Source organism: Perna viridis, chromosome 11 (assembly GCF_037379345.1).
Source record: "Perna viridis isolate PV_CMFRI_1.1 ecotype Kerala chromosome 11, ASM3737934v1, whole genome shotgun sequence".
Taxonomy (NCBI): Eukaryota; Metazoa; Mollusca; class Bivalvia; order Mytilida; family Mytilidae; genus Perna; species Perna viridis.
This window is the reverse complement of record NC_142455.1, coordinates 17,337,909-17,359,860: the sequence shown is the minus strand read 5'-3', so window position 1 is coordinate 17,359,860 and position 21,952 is coordinate 17,337,909. Positions and strand designations below refer to the sequence as shown.

The 21,952-nt window shown below is 32.3% G+C and overlaps 1 protein-coding gene across 3 annotated transcripts; it reads left to right on the top strand.

Annotated features, from left to right (window-relative positions):
* Positions 1–10,475: 10,475 nt before the first annotated feature.
* Positions 10,476–20,216, top strand: LOC148603160 (uncharacterized). Of its 3 annotated transcripts, XR_015916791.1 has the most exons (5): positions 10,476–10,938; positions 12,344–12,575; positions 13,015–13,063; positions 16,339–16,498; positions 19,917–20,216. XR_015916791.1 is itself a non-coding variant. In XM_088553353.1 (4 exons), exons 2-4 carry the CDS (start codon positions 12,350–12,352, stop codon positions 19,945–19,947), a joined length of 306 nt encoding a protein of 101 aa, XP_088409479.1. In that variant the 5' UTR covers positions 10,791–10,938; positions 12,344–12,349; the 3' UTR covers positions 19,948–20,216. The 3 variants fall into 3 exon arrangements, 2 of the variants coding, with proteins under 2 accessions (XP_088409479.1, XP_088409478.1); XM_088553353.1 differs by lacking the exon at positions 16,339–16,498 and having other exon boundaries at positions 10,791–10,938; XM_088553352.1 differs by lacking the exons at positions 16,339–16,498; positions 19,917–20,216 and having other exon boundaries at positions 10,796–10,938; positions 13,015–14,434.
* Positions 20,217–21,952: the final 1,736 nt, after the last annotated feature.

The following is a 21,952-nucleotide window of genomic DNA, read 5'->3' as shown; positions in this document are numbered from 1 at the left end:
TCAGACTACTGCTGGACTTAAACTGCACCCGTCAAATGCAGTTTTACAAAAAATGAATTTAATGTTTAGGACACATGGTCAGTAACAAAGGAATGCATAACGATCCAGACAAAATCGCCGTTATTACATCCTATTCCATTCCGAAAGGCTAAAAATACCAATGTGAAAAATACTTGAGTGCATTCCTTATAACATCTGGACTTTACTCTCTTTTTACCTTTTCATGACTATGCAAAAAAAGCGAGACCGCTAGAATTGACTAAGAAAGATGATGAATGGAACTGTCAGCGTACTTTTTCGTCATTAATAATGTTTGTTTGTTTGTATGTTTGTTGGGGTTTAACGTCCGAGCAGCAATATTTCAGCTATATTCAGACAATGAACATGAAATGGATGATAAAATGAAGATGAAATGAAAAAAAAGATGGGTCACAAGGATAATAGGGTCGACAAATTTTGATTGCCACTGGAAAAAGGGGGATGGGTAAGGTCGGGGAATTTAGCCTCCTGTGGCGGAGCGCAAAGGTTCCTACTCCTATCGAATACCACAGCAGGGTTCTTTAACGTGCGAGGAACGTGGCATCTTTCCAAACACGGGGCACCACTATGGTTTGTGGTCAGGTTTTCCGTATTATAGCCTGACAACCCCAGCATGTAACACGCCAGGGGTACTCCATTCCACCACCTGGGGCACACATCCCAGTTGCTCTGTGGGCAAAGCGCCTAGCCCCCGGCTAGATTTCTGAGCACTATTTAGTCGCCTTTTACGACAAGCTTAGCGCTGCTGTAGGCCTATTCTTTTAACACCCGGGCCTGCACGGGCCCCCCTCATTAATAAAAAAACTCAATAAGTTCACCACTTTTATTTGGCGTTACTCCGTTATGCAAGTAAACGTAATTTGTGAAATAGTGAATACAAATGTTACGCCTTATTTAGTCTATAAAATTAAACATTTTGACTTTTTTCTCAAACATAACATTTTATCATTTGATGCTTATTCAACTTTGAGATAGCTTCTTACTATGAATGAATCTGAAGGAAACTGTGCACGCTGGATTGCATTGATACATTTATATAATTTGAAATTAAATGCCGTCCAGGAAAAAAACCCAATATACTTGAAAATGATATTTTGTTTCATTTGTGTTCAGACAACAAGAAGAGAAAAAGAAATCTAAAAAAACGTATGCAAATATGTGTTCCGAAAGTACTTGTAAACAGTATTATAAGACATGACTCATTTTTGACGAGGAATCACATGGTCATTACTGAATACAAAATTGTGATACTACTGGCCGAGCTTATGCAGTCAAACAAATGAACTTCATATTAAAACGAGAGCAAAATTAATTCTTAAGCCAGTTCCATGCAAATCTTTTCAAGCAGTAAGCACTCTCATTCGTGGACCGTTCAGAGCTAAAAACGTAGTGGTAATTAATATGTGTTGGGATTTATTTGTTTAGAACCAATTATATAGAATTTATGTTAGTCCACAACATGTGTTTAAACCTTTGCCAATGCATTCATCAAGTAAGCTATTTGTCAAACATAATAAAATATGTAAATCTCTGCACTCCAATAGTGGAACAACCAATTACCTGTTCAAATAAGATAAACTACTTGACAATAGAAAACTTATGCAACAAGCTTCCATCCTAAATACAATTGACAAGGTATAGAATGAAGTCGACAATTTTAAGGATTAATGGAAAAAACGAATCGATGTTGATCAAGACAATAAAGATTGCTTTTTTCCAAACATCAGGTTTTATACAACAGCAGACCGTGCCTGGACAGCACACTCGATATTCGCCCTTTCTCAGGGGACATGAAAAGATGTCAGTTACAATAACATTGATATTCCACATCATTCAAGAGATCATGCTATTTCCTTGTCAGAATAAATCGAAAAGGCAAGAAAAACTGCTGTTGAAACTTTGTAAGGAATGTGTGTTTAGAAAATGAGAGGACCCTTAACCTACTGGTACACTTTATCCGTATTTTATTTTTAGTGCAGGTTGCTCCTTTACATGTTTTGTTGTACATGTTATTTTAGTTAATATACTATCTTTATAGTATGTGTCTATTTTCCCCTGTAGTCGTTATTCCTCGGTTTAATTCTCTTCAAACGCAACGACATTTCATTCGTAAAGTCAACTTTCTTTTTATCTGTGGCAATATCCCCTCAGCACCTGCGTGTGGAGTTTTCATTTCATAACTGATACATTATACCAAAACTTGCCGTAACTACGCAGACGTTTTACAATTAGACTTATGGAACAGGGTTATTTTGCTACAAGATTGAAGTCATCATGGTCAATTGTTTTTCTTTTCTCTTTCGTTGAGAACCTGAACTTGACTTTTTATGAACGATTCGGGGGCTGTTTCTAGAAAAAAATAAAGACGCTTACACTACCGGTGCACCTGGTGCACTTAACCTGATCCTCAATTCAGACTTGTATCATCTTAAAAAAAACACGATTCTCGGTGAAGAGAGAACAATCAAACGAAAGAGTATTTCCTAACCAAAAGAAAGTTTAAACGAACTCTGCAGAATGTTTAGAATCACGTACAAATTTTTTTTCAATATTTAAGTGTATCAATATTTGGACATACGGCAAAAAATATCGAAGCGTGAACGATACATTGCCAGAACGTCAAAAAACAGAAAATAAAGACGATCTAAGCAAATTATCAAAGAAAATTTGTGAAAATGTTCACGCAAATTTTAAAAAAGAAAGTTCTAAAATGAAATTAGGTTAAAACGAATTAAGTAAAAAAAAGATCAACACAAATAGTTTCCTTTATGCATGTTGTTAGGACACAATATAATGCAAATTATTATCATTTTATCAGAAGTCATACAACCTGTAGACCTAACGGGTGACTCTGGAGGTAATAAAATTCTTCGTGAAAACCTTACTCTAAAGATAAACATAAGTAAAGGGTAGATCACTCCAATGTTATAAAAATAGTTTGCTTTGTGCATGGTGTTAGAATAGATTATAATGCAAATGATTGACATTTTATCTCACCCTTTATGAACACCAAGTCATACAAGATGTAGACCTTTATGGTGAGTAAATGTAATAAAATTCTTCGTGAAAAAAGCGTAACCTTACTCTCAAGATCAACATAAAAAGGGTAGATCACTCCAATGTAGTAAATACTACATTTTCATTTCTTAAATGACTAGTATAATAAAAGTTAAAAAATGTGGTCAGATGCAACTTCAGAAGCTACAGAATCACCCTGCTAAGAAAACGCATTTGTCGTTACAGAGTTATTTCCCTTTCTTCAAAAAAAACTTCGCTCTTCTCCTCCTAGGTTTTACAAAATAGATCAAAACTATTTATGCTAATATAAGTTTATAACACTTCGTGGTTTGAGTGCCAGAATTTAAAAAAAAGTATGATTTGTGTAAGAAGAGTTATAGACCTAGAAACCGGAATTGAAAGTTCATACAAAAGTAAGTCAGAACATATCAATTTTACAGTAAAAAATAAAAGTAAATGGTCTTAAATTGAGTTCGGAAAATTCCTCTTTTTTCTTTCGTATATATCTTGAAAACGATAAGAGAAAGAGAAAAAAACAAATATTTAGTAAGATTATTTAACTTGAATTGCATTCCAAATAAATCTTTGAAACTTAAGTCGGTACTGAGTCACCATGCTAAGAAAAACATTATTCATTACGTAGTTATTCCCCTTTCTTTAAAAATGTTTGTGACTTCTACTCCTCCTAGGTTATTATTATTAGATTAAAACTTTTCATGTAGTCATGTTCTTGAACACAAAATGGTGCAAAATCCATACAGGCCAAAAATGGTATGAACATTTGTCAAGAGTAACTTCCAATTCGTCCACCTCGTGTTATAACTCGACTTTAACTGAAAATATGACTCATGAACAATTTACAACTTTGATCTAAATAGCGAAAAGGCGTTGTATTTGTAAAAGTTCTTTTGAGTTGAATATGATTTAAAATCATCCAACTTTTATTAAAATTTAACTTATATAGGAAACCCCTCGATCGAAAGTAGGTACTCTATTCGTATACAACGAATTTGCTTTTCCTTGCGTTTATTATTTTTTGTCAAATTTACTTCCCTCCATCTTATTTTTTTCTGTATTAACGCAAAACATTAGTATATGCCGTGATTAATCAATTCGTATATTTGACTGACTACAAATACTTTCTATTGTATGACGAATTTGCTATGTGACGTGTTCGTGACGTGTTTGTTACTCTGTTATTCATTTGTTGCTTCTATTGAAAATTATCGCGTTACACCAATTAATACTTTTTTCTTTTATAATTGATTAAAAACATATATACTCGCTTTGTGGTATGAATTTCTTTGTAATATGTCGTCAATATAACTGAACGGCCGAAGCGCCGTGACTCCAAATTTTAAATTGTTTGAATCCATTTCAATACGTATTATTGACAGAAAATCGGAAAAAAAACTATTCAATTTCCAAAAAAAAAATTCTCTGACTTTTGACACTGATAGATACATGTATTGTTTTGCACAGAAAGGATTATTTAATTTGAAATTATTTCTTCTGTTGCAGTGACTACTCTTTGTTACTTTTTTGTTACCTCCCTTCCCTGTGTCGAAGTTTAGGAACAATTGTATTATTTATCTACAATAATGAATCATTTCGATAGATATAATCTTATAAAATATTTTACTAATGAAAGTAAGTAGAATAGGGACAATTTTTCGGAAGATTATCATTGATTTCTTACATTTTCCGTGATTTTGAACTTTACCTTTTTAAATGTAAGCATGTGATTACTCGAAAGTTGATGTCGATTTTCATGTTACAAAACATAAATGTAAGCATGTGATTACTCGAAAGTTGATGTCGATTTTCATGTTACAAAACATTTCAGACATATAGTTATTAACCTACTACGTACCAGAAACGATGTAATAGCAGCTATTGATTTCCCAAATTTAAGAATTTATGGGTTTCCCTTATAATAGTGATGTATTGTACAAGATCAGAAATCATAGTGGGGGATAATTGTACTTTTCTAAACGTTTACCTAATACAGATGAGCTTGAAATTGATAATCGGATCTTATATTTTTTTGTTATACACTTGATCTTTAACCTTATAATGTGAACTGTAAGTTTTGTCGTAATTTGCAGTCTCCAAACATTTTTTTGTTGACTCAATGTAACCTTGTTTGCTTCTAGTCAATATAAAATTAGTACGATTATTATAAGTACACGCTTCATTATTCTCGATGATCTTTTACACTGCTGGATATGTCATATGTCATTAAGAATAAAAGATTGGTTCAGTGTTTTAAGGAGAATTTTCATATTTTATATCATGTTTGACCTTTGAAATGAGTACGTATTACTTCGTGGTTTTAGGAAATTGTTAGAAAATACCTTAACAATTGTTTTGCAACAATTGTCCTTTAATTTTTTTTATTTTTTATTTTTGTTTTCCTACAAACAGGATATATACAAAATCGAGTGCTATCAGGTGCCTAAGATTTTTCCTCTTCAATCAAGAAAGACGTGAAATACAATCGGATATATTTTGCCGTATCCGAGTTGGAAACTTCATATTGGTTGATCAATTTGTTTTGAGAATCATTCTTTAGTGATAGTGCCAATAAAGACTGGTGTCTTCGATACTTTCTTTGCAGAAAGTCGTTTTGTCGATTACATTTCAACAGAAACAGACCAATTATGGAAGGGCAAGGGCTATTGATATATTGTTAGTATGAAAAATAAGTTTACAATTGGAGTGTCACACTGCTTGTCATGAAGTTTCTTTTTCAACCATCCTTGTTCATCTTTTTTGCAAGTAAGATTCATTTGTTTTTAATTTACAATCTTGTCCAGTACACATTTCATTCAACAAAACAATTCTAGCTCTAGTTACTAAGTTTGATCTAAATATGATAACTCATACAAAACAAGTTGGCATTGCTAGATAATTAATCCTGAAACATACTTTTAGAAAACCCATCAAGAATATTTCATTTATGGTTAAACTACTCAAAGTGGAAAATTGTTATACAATAGTCCTTTTTCATATTTATGGAATGCAGTCCATTTCATAAAAAAATAAAGGGACGTAACCAACCATTAAACGACAACCCGGTTGTCTAACATTGAAAGGAAAAAGAAAACATTTCACTTTTGAACTTAAATCTATTTTTACTTTGGTTACTTCCTTGATGGTTTGAAATAAGTTATTTTTAAGTATCCTAAGACTAACCACAGCTCCAATAAATAAAGTGTTTGAATTTGAAGTCTCCTGCTTTCTATTGCTCTCATTGGACAGTAAATTAGTCTGACCGGTTGGAGAGTTACTTCACGTTTTTTTTTAAATTAAAAAAATGAGGAATATGAAAGGACTATTGAATGATTTCTAAAATCAAGACGTCGCTATTTAACAAATATAAAAGCAAAACACTAAAAAGTAAAACCAGCGATACAAAATTGATGCACATAAAAACAAATATAATGAAGGTTTTCCGGTAATCTTTATCCGTTGATAGCCGAAGCAACAGTCGTTGAATAAAATTGGTCATATCCACTTAATATTTTTGTGTTATGTTAAACCTTCAATAAGTACACTTAAATTCGGAGCTCATATTATTATGTGCATAATGTATATAGTACATAAAGATCCTTGTCAAAAGCAAATATTCATTTCTGACTACTTTTTCGTTGAGTACTCACACATTGCATAATAATGCAATTGATCTATAAATATGCATTTCAATTTAAAAGAAGCCAAGTTCATATATCACAGAAAACGTTTCGAAGTATCTTATCAAGGTTGATGTTAAAATATCCTTATTCCTAAAAGTTTCAGCTTCTTTTAACCTCATTTGTTGGCATTTGTATTGGTTGTTGACATTGTGACACTTTGACAATAGATATATGTAGTATAATATAGTATATATATAGTATGTGATAGGGCATTATACATATATCCAGTTTATCATTGAAGTTCATTTGTGTATTTGATGTTCAGTTCATTTAGATTATGTTAGCAGCGCATTATCTAGGTTACACTCCTTTAAACGTTTAGGTTTTCCTCATGCACGATACCTAAACGCATGCTTAACGCTCAACAAACGCAGCACGATAAACGAACAATTCTATCGTGCATTTAATCGAACGCTCCTATCGTGCGTTTACACGAACGCTTATATCGAGCATTTAAACGAACATTCTTAGCAAAACGATATGTAAACGCACGATAAACGATGCACGAACGCTATAATGGGAAACGTGAACGTTTCAAGGAGTGTGTATATATATGACTTACCTTTGAAACTGAATAGAAACAATTCACACTTACTCCTTTCTTTCGTTATGCATCCACCTCAATACTTTGACTATCTTCTTTATTTTTTTTTTCATTTTTTTAAATTCTGTTCAACGATGACCTATTTTCAAAACATACGTGCAATATGATAAAACTTAAATTTAATACAGATAAGACACATTGAAATGTTTCCGATGTTGAATATTCGTCGCACTTTAGTTTTATATGAAGTATTTCATGTCTTTTAAATGGTTTGTATCTTGCAAAGAGTAATCAAGGGAACCAAAGTTATAGCGGTAAAGACCAGACATGCAAAACAGACATACACAAATAACATAAAGTAACTAAAATCATATATACAAAGTAACAAAAGCAAATGAGCAGCTTGGACTCCAATAAAAACTGGTAGCATGGACCAGATGCACCGGTAGGGTAAGCGTCCTCTGCTTTTCTAGAAACACCCACCGAGTTGCTCATAAAAAGTCAAGTCCGGGGTAGTCAAACGAGGAAAGGAAAATTATGACCTGTTGAATAAATCAGTTTTCATGGTGCAGATGGATACACCATAACGATCCACGAGTTCATGATGACGACCATAAAACTTCTGTAGTGATGACTTCAATCTTGTAGCAACATAATCCTGTTCCAGAAGCCTATTTGTTGGAGTTCTAGCGCGATACAAAACGTCTGCGTAGTTTCGGCAAGCTCTGGCATAACGTATGAGTTGTGATATGAACACTCCATACGCAGGTGCCGAAGGGGTGTTGCCACAGATGAAAGGAAAGTTGACAACTCTGAATGAGAAGTCATCACGTTTGTCGTAAAGTTTGGTCAATAGTTTTCCTTTACCATCGATTTCTAAGTGTAGGTCAAGATATGAGGCTGACTTCACAGTGTCTGTAGTATCCTTTATCTAAAGTCCTTTTGGGTAGATGCGATGTATCAAATCCCCGAACTCAGACTTGTTTAAAGATAATACGTCATCAAGAAGCAAGAACAGTTCTTCCAATAGGAGTACATGAGTGCTTTTCTGATGTTCCTTATAGGTTTTACTTATTTTGTGTTCTACGATTCAAAAGCCGTATATTATTCTTCCGGTGACCCAGCTGGCATTGATTTTACTACTGATTCTCTCTTTTTTGTATCCCATGCATTTTTAGAAACACCCAATGGTTTCAATATCTCAAATCAGAACAGAAATGTACTGTTTTGGAAGAATGTATTTTAAATATTTGGCGACAATTATTGAACTTACTGGGGATTGAAAAAAAAATCTTCAGGTCATTTTATTTTCAAGGTGTACTGAAACCTTCGTTTCACGTATTAGTCGACCATGTTTGTTTAAATAACACGATGACTAAAGAGGTTAACATGATATCGTTAGTTATCCAGGTCTTAAAAGAAACTATATCTCATCCAATACAAGGTTAAATAGGTAAAGTTGATGTTTTCTATTTAACTTTAATCGTGTCGGTTTCTGTGTGTAAATAAAAAGTATAATTTTGAAACCGAACGGATTCAAATCTTGTGTAAGATTCAAACATGACCATACAAGTATATAGATTGTTCAAAATGACAATATAAGAAAAATGAATTTGAAATAAATCACAGAAACTCCATTTAATTATTGTTTTACCACGGGCTGGCCATTTATGTCGTTATTTAACCCCTCCCTATTGCTCAGAATATAACAATGCGACATAAATGGCCAGCCCGGGATAAAACAATGATTAAATGGAGTTTTCTTATTTTATACAGTTGATTATTGCTTTTCAATAAGGCTATTAAACAGTTGTATTAATTAGCTCTCTCCAAACTCTTGACTTCTCAATTCTCTACACTACGTTTCCACATGATTAATTGTAATCTGGTTTGAAAAGACGTATTCGTAAATATTTTGCTGTTTCAAAAAATAATGTTGTTCTTGGTTGCAAATCCACAAATACATCGCAGAAGATCAAAGCTACACAGAAAAACAGATTTGCGATATGCTTGATTTCCTCATTGATAACATATTTAACACATTTGGTGGAGCTATTATTTTTTCAACAAGTTTGCATTCCAATGGGCATTATCTGTGCTTATCTCCAAGCCGATTTGTTTTTACATTCAAATGAGACTGAATTGCTTCAGAACCTCTTCAAGAATAAAAAATTAAAGATGCTAAAACCTTTAACTTTACATACAGATATATTGATGATGAATTGTCCATCAACAACTATTCGTTTGGTAAATGGTTATCGTCAATATATCCAACAGAGCTCGAGATAAAAGAGACTACAGAAACAGCCTGCTCTGCATCTTTTTGGACCTACCTCTCGAATTTGACAACAGTGGTCATCTCAGCACTATGATTTATGATAAAATTACTTTAAATTTAATATCGTATATTTTCCTTACCTGTGCAGCAATATCATTAAATTCGTTGCACGACAAGTTTATTTTCGAATTAAGAAGACTGTAACGGAATTTTAGATTAATTAATTTGGTTTTGTTTTAATTGCCATTTGATCTTAATTTTTAAGGTGGAGGGGTAACCATGCTATCCCTGTGACATCATGAAACTTGAAAGGCTGAAGGAGAATAAAGCAGGTAAAAAAAATTGCATGAAAACAGTTTCCCGAAACCATCAAGAATTAGTTTGTGTGTTTTATGTAATATTCCTTCACCTGCATATGGTGTTTATATTTAACAATTGCTCCTCTGCACTAGAGCAAGTACTAACTTCTCTGAATTCCTTAAGCACCATATATATCTACGTACTAGACTCCTAAATCAGGAGTATTAGGAAATGCGTCTTCAAAGGTCACTTACAAAATTCGTTTTTAGATATCAGTCTTTAGTTAAAAATACTCAATTTCTTCTAAAACAGTGAGTAATTATTATTATTATTACTATTATTTGGTAAAATGTTCTTTGTGCTGATGTGACCGCTGTTTTATCGATTATGACAATAGCATACAAATGCTTTTTAACCACCACTGGTATAGTCATGCCGCAATGGAAGAGAGAGATTTAACGCGCTGTAAAACCTATATTTAACCCACCATTTCGTCTGAAGAACTTGTACCAAGTCAGGACCATTGCGGTACCAACTGCTCCGGTTTTATAATATCTGTTTTATTAGATATATTGTGGACTTGGCGTGATTATAAATCGGATTAGTGTACGGTACTTTTGTTGTTACCCTTTTTGGAGTCAAAACGTTCATCGTCAAACTCTTTAAGCAGGGTATAAAATACTTACCCCCCAGTGTTTTATTTCTTTTTAATTAAATCAACATTTTTTTATTCTATTTTTTTCTTTCTTATTCTTTTTTTTATATCACTTTTTATGTATAAAAATTAAAATGTCAAGTAGCTTGTATGAAATGTCGTTTTAGATAAAGATTGATTGATTCGTAAGGTTGTTAAAATGATCTCTTCCTGTTGCTAAACAGACGATAAAATAAGTGCAGTTATATAAATAAATGCCCATATTAGAACTTCTTGCCTCATTAATTCAAAATTTTTACATATCTATACATGTAATAAGTTTACGTGACGATATTAAGTGGTACATTTTGTATAGCTTAGGTGCATAGCATATGAACAATTAAAGGATCACACATTGTCTTTACGGGTAAGTCAAACGCATTTGCAATATAATCAACTGTTATGATTTCAAACATGATATTTTCGGAATGTTTTAATAGGATTTGTTTTAGCGAAATTTGGATAATGCATTCATCAAATGTTAGTTATCCAAATTTTGCTATGATATGCCAGAAACTCATAACGTTGGCTCGTATATGCTATTTTTACAAATGTAGAATGAAAGACCAGAACTACGATTGACTAAAAATACTCTAACGGAAATTAAGAAATTTGTCAACATGGAAGTAGATTGCGGATGCACTATTTTGTCGAAAATACGAAACTGAGCTCCATCCATTATAGGCCCAGACCATATCAGAACATTTTGCTGCTTCAGGGATAGTATAGTGAATCCTCGTTTTACCAAACTGTATTTGGAATATTTTTTTCAGTTTAATTTAGATGGGTTCACGACTGATACGATTACATAAATGGACATAGCTGGTTTGGACAGTTTTCCTGTTTTATTTTGGTTCATTTGAAGCAGTTTTCACTGTATAAATGTCAAATATGTTTTTTTTTATTTGCTACCTGCATTTCAGAAAAATATTTCAAAACTTGCATAGAATTTGTTTTCTATATTTGAAACAAAGTAAAGTTTTAATATAGTATAATAAAGCCAGTTTAAAGGGATTTTGATAGTTTGATATATATATTTTTTATTAAATCCATGTTTTACCATTATCACGAATTTTAAACTGTATTAGAATTCAACCACATGTATTTTTGAGAATTAGGGGTTACGAATTGTTAGCAGAGGGTTAGATTTTGTAATATGTAATGAAATCCTACTGTACCTTTATACAAATACATTTCCCAAAGTCAGAATACGTCCCGTGGTTCTTTTTATCATGTATATTACTGCTTGAATGATGAAATTGAATTTCTCAAGCCTGAACTTTACATCAACGATCGTTCGGAGAAATACTTAAATCTTCAAACAAGGTAGCAAGTAATACCTTGCAAGTAATACGATGCAATAATTTCATTAATGGCGTACTTTTTAAAGTAAAACTATCATATGATTTGGGGTTTATATATAAAGGACAGAGCTATTCGAACTCAAATTACATTTAACTTCATAATATACCGTTATGCTCTTTCTATTTCCGACGCAGTCGGTATAGTTTCACTTTTCACTCTTTGACCTTAAGGACGCTCTTCTATGGAAACCCAAGTCAACTTATCGCAATTCTGTTTCCCGATTGGCAAAATACTTTGTGGCGTTAAAAATGTATCGAAAATATGTAATTGCGTGTCATGTGTTATTTCCCTTAAAGAAATGTAGAAACTTAGAAATAAAAAGAAGAAAATTTACTGCGTCGGCTTTTTAAAAAAAAAAGAAAGATAGTACTTGTTTGCTATTAATGCTGAATACAATGTTTTTCCAGATAACAATGCCAGGTAATAATAATGTAACTCCACCAACACCCTCTTCGCCAGGTATGTCTGGCAGAGGGTACAAGAATACCAGAGTAAAACCATTAAAGAAATCCATTGAACAGAAATCAGAAAGTCCAGTCTCGACGTCTCAAGCTAACCAACATTGTAGTCTTGTACTGTCCTTCATTGTCACAGTTCTGTTTAATCATATATGTGGATTTTTTGCGTTGTATTTTACAGGTAAAATTTTGTAAGACTGAATCAAAACGATAAAAATTACGACAATTCTCACCCGACACATCAATTAACTATAACATGAAATTTGCTTTTATTGATTGGCAATGGAAACAGAGAACAAATATATGTTACACATCTGGTTATGAAAACTGGTGAGGCATACAAGAATGAATGGCGTCGTTAGATCTCTTTAAATGAATAGGTTATCGGTCTCGCTAGTGCAGAAAAATACTCTTCATTCATTTGTAAAATGTTTCTAGTGGTTTTTGGATATCAAAGTATCTGCGGTGTTTCGGTTCTTTTTTATTATACTGTGCACATTATTGATATTCCAGTTTTGTTGTATTTTAACATTGTGAAAAAAAAATCAAATTGAATAAATATTGTCATAGTGAAAAATTGATTATTTGTCCAATAAGTGTAATCGAAGATATCTCTTTAGTTTCAGCTAGAATAAGTTTTATGGAGAAAAATGCAGAGAAAGCACAAAGGTATGCAAGATATTCAACTACATGTATAGTCTTTGGTATAATTCTAGGAGTTGCAACTTATATATTAGCATTTTCGCTGTATTTCTCGCTTGCAAAAGACGAAAACAGTCCTTCAAACTCAACAGTAAGAACTACTATCAAGCCAACATCACAGTGGAGTGAATGGTGAAATCAGTGTTGTTCTGTTATCTACAACAACTGTTTATATTTAAATTGCTTAAACCATTTTCAAATACGACTCATCAGATTTCACATCGATTTTAGAATACAACGTTCTATAAACCAGCATTGAAATAACGGATTAATATTGCCAATTTTCCTGTTTTTGGTTGCCTAGCACAAAAGTTATAATATAATTTTATCTGTTTTCTTCAAATCAGTGTTATCATCCGTTAAAACTTTAGAGGGCGTAAAAATCGAACAGTATGCTATGCATTTGGGGAAGAAAATATTTTTTTACCAAAAACCAAAAATAAATATATCAGAAAGTTTAGTTAAAACGTTGTAATCAGGACTACTGCTACTGAGCTGTGATATGCACATGCAAAGAACAAAATAATATTTTGGACGAAAAGATAGATATTTGGCGCACAAAATCAGTACATTGTGCACACACAATAACTGTATTGTGCAATCAACATAATCATATTGTGTGCTCAATATATATTTTTTGCCTACAAAATATATTTTTATTTTTCTTTGTATCATAGCTATTTAGAATACAATTGAAATGCAGTGAAAATGGTTAGTTTATATAATGATACCGTTGGGGTTATTTGTTGGGAATGTTGACATCTGGTTAAACGTACAAAAAGTGGTTTCAATCCGATGTTTAAATAAAAATTTTGTTTTGACTTCTATAAACATTTCAGATTGTAATTGTACAAAAAATAGTAAATTCATTATTTACGCCTGTAATATATGTTAAATAAATTTAAGTTCATTTTACATGTTTGTGTGGGTGTTTTACAGTTTACTTATTATAAGAACTGTATTAAATGTTTAACGTTTTACCTCCCACTTTTAACATCCTATATATTATTTTGAAATACACTTTACATGGTTTAAATCTACGACAAGGAAAGGAAAAGGGCTTATTTGAAATTCATACACAATTAAAACATTAAAGAATTTTGAAGGCACGCATGAAGAAATTATATACGTTATTTTCCTATTGATAAGCGGTTTAGTTTGGGTACTTTATCTATATTTGACGTGTTATATGTGGAATATGATTAAATACACTTTGATTATTCAATCAAGCGAAGTAAATAGATGTATATATTTATTGTACATACTAAAAAAAGGAGAAATGGTAATCGGTTTTAGATTTTTCAGAAAAAAACTGAGTTGACGACATATGATTTCGTTTGTCTACCCCGGACTTGACTTTTTATGAGCAACTCGGCGGGTGTTTCTAGAAAAGCAGAGGACGCTTACCCTACCGGTGCACCTGGTCCATGCTCCCAGTTTTTAGTGGAGTCCGAGTTGCTCATTTACTTTTGTTACTTTGTATGTATGATGTTAGTTAAATTATGTTCGTTGTTGTGTATGTCTGTTTTCCATGTCTGGTCTTTGTCCCTGGATTACATTCTTTTGATTACCGCTATAACCTTGGTTCCCTTGATTACTCTTTCAAGAAAGAAGGAAGCTATGACATTATGAATAAATTTTTTCTCACGATGCACTTACCAGAAAATAAAGAGTGTTCGTATCATCCTTTAAACTTTTGATGCAATGACTTCAGATTTGTTGCAAATTTTCCTTATTCAAGTAGCAATTTGTTTATGAATTTAGCATGGTAAAATAACCGTAAGATTTGACATTCTGTGGATTGATGCAGCAGTAGCTATTTACACAATACAATACGCAGGCCTGAAGATAAGTTGAAGACAAGTTGCAATAACAAATTTTAAATTGTCATTTATTGATGAAAGGTTAAAATCATCCATGAAAGTGAGGCATCAGTTTTCTCTTTTGTTGATCTCTAACAATAGGTAAAAAAATAATCAAGGAAATCAAGATTCTTGCGGAAATAAAAAATATATTTTCCAAGTATAAAGACTAAATAGGGAAAACAGACTAACACAACAAATGACATGAAATAACTAAAACAATACGTAAAGAGAAACAATGTAAATAAGCAACCCGGACGACACTACAAAGTTGGGGCATGGAACAGGTGTGCCGATAAAGTAAGCTTTCGGTAGACCTCTTAATGGTTTTTTAAATATATGTAAACTAAAATACAAATTCAGGAGTATTAATCAAATGATTAAACACAATCTAAGTCGCGGGAACTTAGGTATAGGAACCGTGATATCATTCCCTTTGGTGAACAAACTGTCAATTAGAAGTATGTCCAACACACTGTATATATTTGTTTTCAAAACGTTTCAAAATCTTGACATCTTCTTTACGGTATATCGAAGATGATTAAGGCTCAATATTAACATTAACAAAAGAAAACAAACAATGTATACTGTTTCTAAAACTACTGTTTCAAAAATAATCATGCGAAATGTAACAATGATTAGACGTACAGAGCGAACAGAGAAAAACTAAATGACAGACCAAATTGTGCTGTAAGATGCTGTACATTCATACATAATATAAACACATTGGCATTTTCAATACAGTGTTTCATCTAATGTATTGCCAGGTTGTTGAAATATTCCAGTTTGTCGTTGGGGACGTTTATTGGAATGTGGTTCTTGTAGAATTCAGTATAAATATGTTTATGTTGTTTACCGTTAGAAAAACCAATGCACTTTCAGGCGCGGATCCAAGGACCGGCGTACCGGGTGTACGCCCCCCTTAAATCGATAAAAAAAAAATATTTTCACCACAAGTTTCACCCTATAATATTTTGTTTGCCTTGCTTTGCACGGCATTTAATTTAATGCACTTGAACTTGGATTTCAAACGCATTTTGTTCGTTTGCGACTTCAACAAGTAAATAATTCATTGTCATTTTTACATGTAACAGTTTGTGTTATATCTTTAATAGCAATATTGCTGTTAATTATTTGTTTTTCATCCATATTATAGTTGTGAATGTGACTTTAAACATTAATGTGAATATATATATATATATATATATATATATATATATATATATATATATATATATATATATATATATATATATATATATATATATATATATATATATATATATGTTATGTATAAAATTATCATTTATTTTATTGAACAACATGTGATATCTGTTTGAGACATCAAAATATTATTGGTAAATTTCAAGAGTGTTCTAGGCTGCAGATATGCCCGCAAACAAAGTTAACAATACAATACAGCAATCGACGAATGAGATACCTGATCGGGAGCCGCCATGGCCCTATTTAATTATTACTTCCATCATTGTCACGATTTTCTTCAATTTCGTTTTTGGAATATTGGCCTTTTATTTCGCAGGTAATGTTTATTACAGCACTTGTATGTAGTAAATTAAAAATATATTTTACAATTGAATACAAAAAAGAGAATTTCGGAAAACTGTTTATGTTTATCATGCTTAGATGTATAATTTTGCATTGTATACATTGATTGGAATTTAATCTTTTTAGAAAAGTTTATATTCTGACTCTGACTGAAAGAGTAATCAAGGGAACCAAGGTTATAGCGGTAATCAAAAGAATGTAATCCAGGGACAAAGACCAGACATGGAAAACAGACATACACAACAAAGAACATAAAGTAACTAAAATCATACATACAAAGTAACAAAAGTGAATGAGCAACTCGGACTCCACTAAAAACTGGGAGCATGGACAAGGTGCACCGGTAGGGTAAGCGTCCTCTGAAGTAGGAGTATCAAACTGATTTATTCAATGTGCCATATATTTCCTGTTCTCTTTCGTCTAACCTGGACTTGACTTTTTATCAGCAACTCGGTGAGTGTTTCTAGAAAAAGCAGACGAAGCTTACACTACCGGTGGAACTGGTCCATGTTGCAACTTTTAGTAGATTCTGAGTTGCTTGTTTACATTTCTTACTTTGTATGTATTTTTGTTATTTTATGTTCTTTTTGTTTTCACGTCTGATCTTTGTCTCTGGATTACACTCTTTTGATTCTTGCTAAATCTTGGTTTCCATGGTAACTCACAGCTTAATTTTTCGCGTGAGAATAACAGTTTGCAGTAAAACAAGCAAAGAGTACGAAACTAAGTTCAATTTGAGATTTGGTTAATGTCCAAGTAACCACTTACATTTAGGATGCTCCCAGCTCAATTTAAGGAGTTCAAAAGGTGGTGAAATCTTTTAAGCTCTTTCATGCTAGAACAATATAAGAAGAACACATAGATGGGTCCGAGTACTTGTTTTGGAGATATAAGCATATATATTTTGGCAGGAAAAGGATTTCTCTTGATTTTCCATAGGTGTTCCCTTAGTAGGTGATGCGTATTACCCCCCCCCCCAAAAAAAAAAAAAAAAAAAAAAAAAAACAACAAAAAAAAAACCAAAAAAAAAACAATTTTACAAATGATATTTTCATGTTTAATGAAACTAAAGAAAGATGGAAGTCACTGGGCAAAAACTAGTAATGCTATGAAATTAATAAACTAGAGGGGTTCTGGGTGTTAGTTTATATATATACATATATATGCTTCGAACATTTGACAGTTCTGACTTCGTTGGGATTTTTTCAGACCCTTCTGTGTATACGTTATCTATATAGGTTCCGCTGTTCGGGTCATTCCTGTTTGTAGGATGAATCTAGAGTTGAAACTTAGTACACGATGTATTGTAGTGCAAGACAGCTCATCTAAGTGTTATTATGTAGAATAAAGGATCAAATTAACGATACATGTCACAACAAATCAATATTATGCAAACATCTACGAATGTGACGACTGTATTCACTACACTGCTCCATCGGATCAAATTGATACAGGGAGGATCGAGTATGCATAGAAGGGTCTGAAATATTTGCAACGACGTTAGAACTTACAAATTTGCGATGACTTGTGTCCTTATGTTTAAATTCAAATTTATATTCTGGCAGAATGGTAAATGCATAAGTTCTTAATAATGATTCTTATAATCATTTCATTAACAAGAATACATAAACTATTCATTTATACGTACATTTTTGGAGTACCACTAAAAACACTGCTGAATAAAATGTTTGTATGTTTTATTTGAAAGTGAGAATACTTTCTTAGATTCGGTTTTTTATAATATCATTCTCTATTTCAACTTTGTATTTTTACATGATAATATTATTCAATGCGATTTAAAAAAAAGTTTTTGTAATTTCAAATAACACATAATTTGAAATTCAAACGTTTTGAAATGCTTTCTCAATGACAACAATCGTTTTCTATTTATCAAGACACGTATAAAGCGTACGAAATTTGCAATATACATGTAGATAATTTGTACACATGTACGCTTCCGTAATTCTGTATTAAATCATTACTGTGTAATATATTCTCTGACAAATGATGATTAAGTTCATATGATATTTTAGAGTAATTAAGGGAACCAAGGTTATAGCGGTAATCAAAAGAATGCAATCTGGGGACAACGACCAGACATGGAAAACAGACATGTACAATATAGAACATAAAATAACTATTCTCATACATACAAAGTAAAAAAAGCAAATGAGCACCTCGGACTCCACTAAAAACTGGGAGCATGGACCAGGTGCATCGGCAGAGTAAGCGTCCTCTGCTTTTCTAGAAACACCCACCGAGGTGCTCATAAAAAAGTCAAATCCGGGGTAGACAAACGAGGAAAGGAAAACCATGACCCGTTGAATAAATCAGTTTTCATCGTGCAGATGGATACACCATAACGATCCACGAGTTCATGATGACGACCATAAAACTTCTGTAGTGATAACTTCAATCTTGTAGCAACATAACACTGTTCCAGAAGCCTATTGGTTAGAGTTCTAGCGTGATACAAAAAGTCTGCGTAGTTTTGGCAAGCTCTGGCATAACGTATGAGTTGTGATATGAACACTCCATACACAGGTGCTAAAGGGATGAAAGGAAAGTTGACAATTTTGAATGAAAAGTTATCACGTTTGTCGTAAAGTTTGGTCAATAGTTTTCCTTTACCGCCGATTTCTAAGTGTTGGTCAAGATATGAGGCTGACTTCGCCGTGTCTGTATTATCCTTTATCTCAAGTTCTTTGGGGTAGATGCGATGTATCAAATTCCCGAAATTAGGATTGTTTAAAGATAATACGTCATCTATATAGCGGAAATTGAGATTAAAGGATTTAGTCAAACGATATTCTTTCTTTCGGATCAGATCGACTATAACGTCAGCTTCATAAGAGTGAAGGAATAAGTCAAGAGCACGTCTTATTATGTCGATATCACGTCTTAGTATATCGAGTGCATGACTTAACATGTAGACATTTTCAATTAAAAATTTCGAGATCACCACCTGTTATGTCCATTTCATTGTTTTTTTTTGTCAATATTATGACATATTATGCCGAAATATCGATTTACATCGAGAACAAGACTTAGTTTTTTCAAGAGCAAGATTTATCGATCGAGATCGCGAATGATCAATTGAAATGAACATTGTCATCATGTTTTTTTGACAAAACAAGAAATAATTCCATTACTGTTCATATCATGCATAAAAACACCTACATGTAAATGGAATTTTTTTAATTTATTTTAATATTTTGATATTCTTGGTCGATCTTTCATATACTAGTTTATTTTTATCTATTTAGTTTTTATTTATATCAACGCGCTATCACAGGGATACAATTATATTGTAAATTGGACTGTTTTTAGAGGAAATACTTCTACAAATAAAAATAATGCTTAATTTCCAACAACTGTATTTCTATTTTTAGTATCGGCAAAAGAAAAATGGACTCGGCGTAATACAAAACAAGCTAAAGGCTACGTGAGATATGCCATAACATTTATTATAACTGGAATAATATTTGGAATTGTGTCATATACAATAATCGTCTCTATATACTTTACACTGGAACAGGAAGTACCAACTGTGGATTCAGCAACGGTGAACGCACCTACTGATGAAATTTCATAGTTGTCTTTTTGATTTGTACCTTTCTAATATTGTTGTCGCATTTATGAAAAAAAATCAAAATGTCTTGTTTAAAGAAAAATGTATTTTATACCATTGCTTTATATTGAAATGTGTAATCACAATATAAAATATAATAACTTATCATAGAAAATATATGCAGTACACGTAAATGAGAAGAGCAGTACCTTTGGATATGGGTGCACCTATATGTAAATACTAAACATCGTAATTTGAAATATTAGAAACAACTTAATAATTAATAGAAAAATTAATAGAAAAAAGATACAAATCTTGTCATACATTTTAATACAACATTGGACTGAACGTGCATATTGGTTATCTTTCTAACTGCTTCTTATTGTTACCTCTCTCTCTCTCTCTCTCTCTCTCTCTCTCTCTCTCTCTCTCAAAATTACATCTTTAATTAATGTTGTTTTTAATTTGGAAGCAAATGTGTGGGTGTGCAGAAAATAGGAGAATGTATTGGTCTTAAGAATGTTGGATTGAAAATTGTGATAAACTTTACAGTTATTGTGTTTGCCTTTGTCAATTGGGTCACAAAAAACATATCTTAACCTAGATAAGCTCCAATGTAAATGCATTTGATTTGTGTGGGTCTGTGTTCATGGGATTTTGAATAAATATCGGTTCATTGATTAAAAACATTACTTGACCTAATGAATGACTCTATCTCTTTACATGTAAGTGATTATCGTATATCGTGTCGAAAGAAACACGCAATCATACTGAGTTATATACATTATTTTTCGTTGATCTTGGGGAATACTTTTCTCTCACAAAACAACCCTTTAACTTGCAAAATGACCGTTTGCGATATTATCAAAAAAAGGAGGAAGTATTCCCTGTAGATGTTGTTGAAAAGTAGCATATGATACACTGCATAAATGCCATGTAGACTTTTCCGGCGCAGTTTTGCCTTTTACCCTTCGATCTTAAAGACGCTTTTCCATGGGAACGCAAATGGCCAAATACTGATACCTTAGTGGCCAGTTTACGGATCAAAAACATTTCTTCAAAGTTGTTGATATTTAAAGATCTTTTGAAGAAAACAAGCAGCAATATACTTGGCAGCGCAAAGATGAAACACAAGCAAAATGAATAGACTTACAATAAATTGGAAATAATTTTCGGTCTTCGATACAATGTTGCAAAATGAAGCTAGCAATATTAAGATCTACGGATCATCAAGACCTATTCACGATAATTCATACACGCCGGGCTAAAAATGGAGTGTTATTCGAAATCTCAATATTTGATGAAAGAAATTATGAAACTTTGATTGCAAATAAAATATTTGATCCATTGACTATTGTAAATACAATGCATGAAACACTAATGCAAAATTACAGAATTTAGAAAAAAAAGGGCATATCGGAAATGTAGGAAAAAAAAGCAAATGAAGCACAGTTGCGATCAATGAAAAAAGGGTTAAACTTGGAGAACAAAACAGCTCTTAGTTTTAAGGACTTGAAAAACAAAAGCAGGTTAAATAGTCAATTAACAAACTAGAGATATCAAAATGTGATATCATAATGGAACAGGGACAAATAAAATTTGTTTTTATGAAAACCTTTACACTTCATCCCCAGCAGATAATGATTTAGTCGATGAATATGTATCAAATACAATATTAGATAAAAAGGCATCAGGTGAAGACATATCCAAATGCAATGGTAAAACTATAAAATTCTGGAATGTGCAGGAACAATTATGAAACTTAACCGCGTACCAAAAGTAGACGGACTTAAGGTTGAATTCTACAGAAAATGGTAGCATCAATTACAGCAAATTTTTGTAGGATTTTTGAATAAG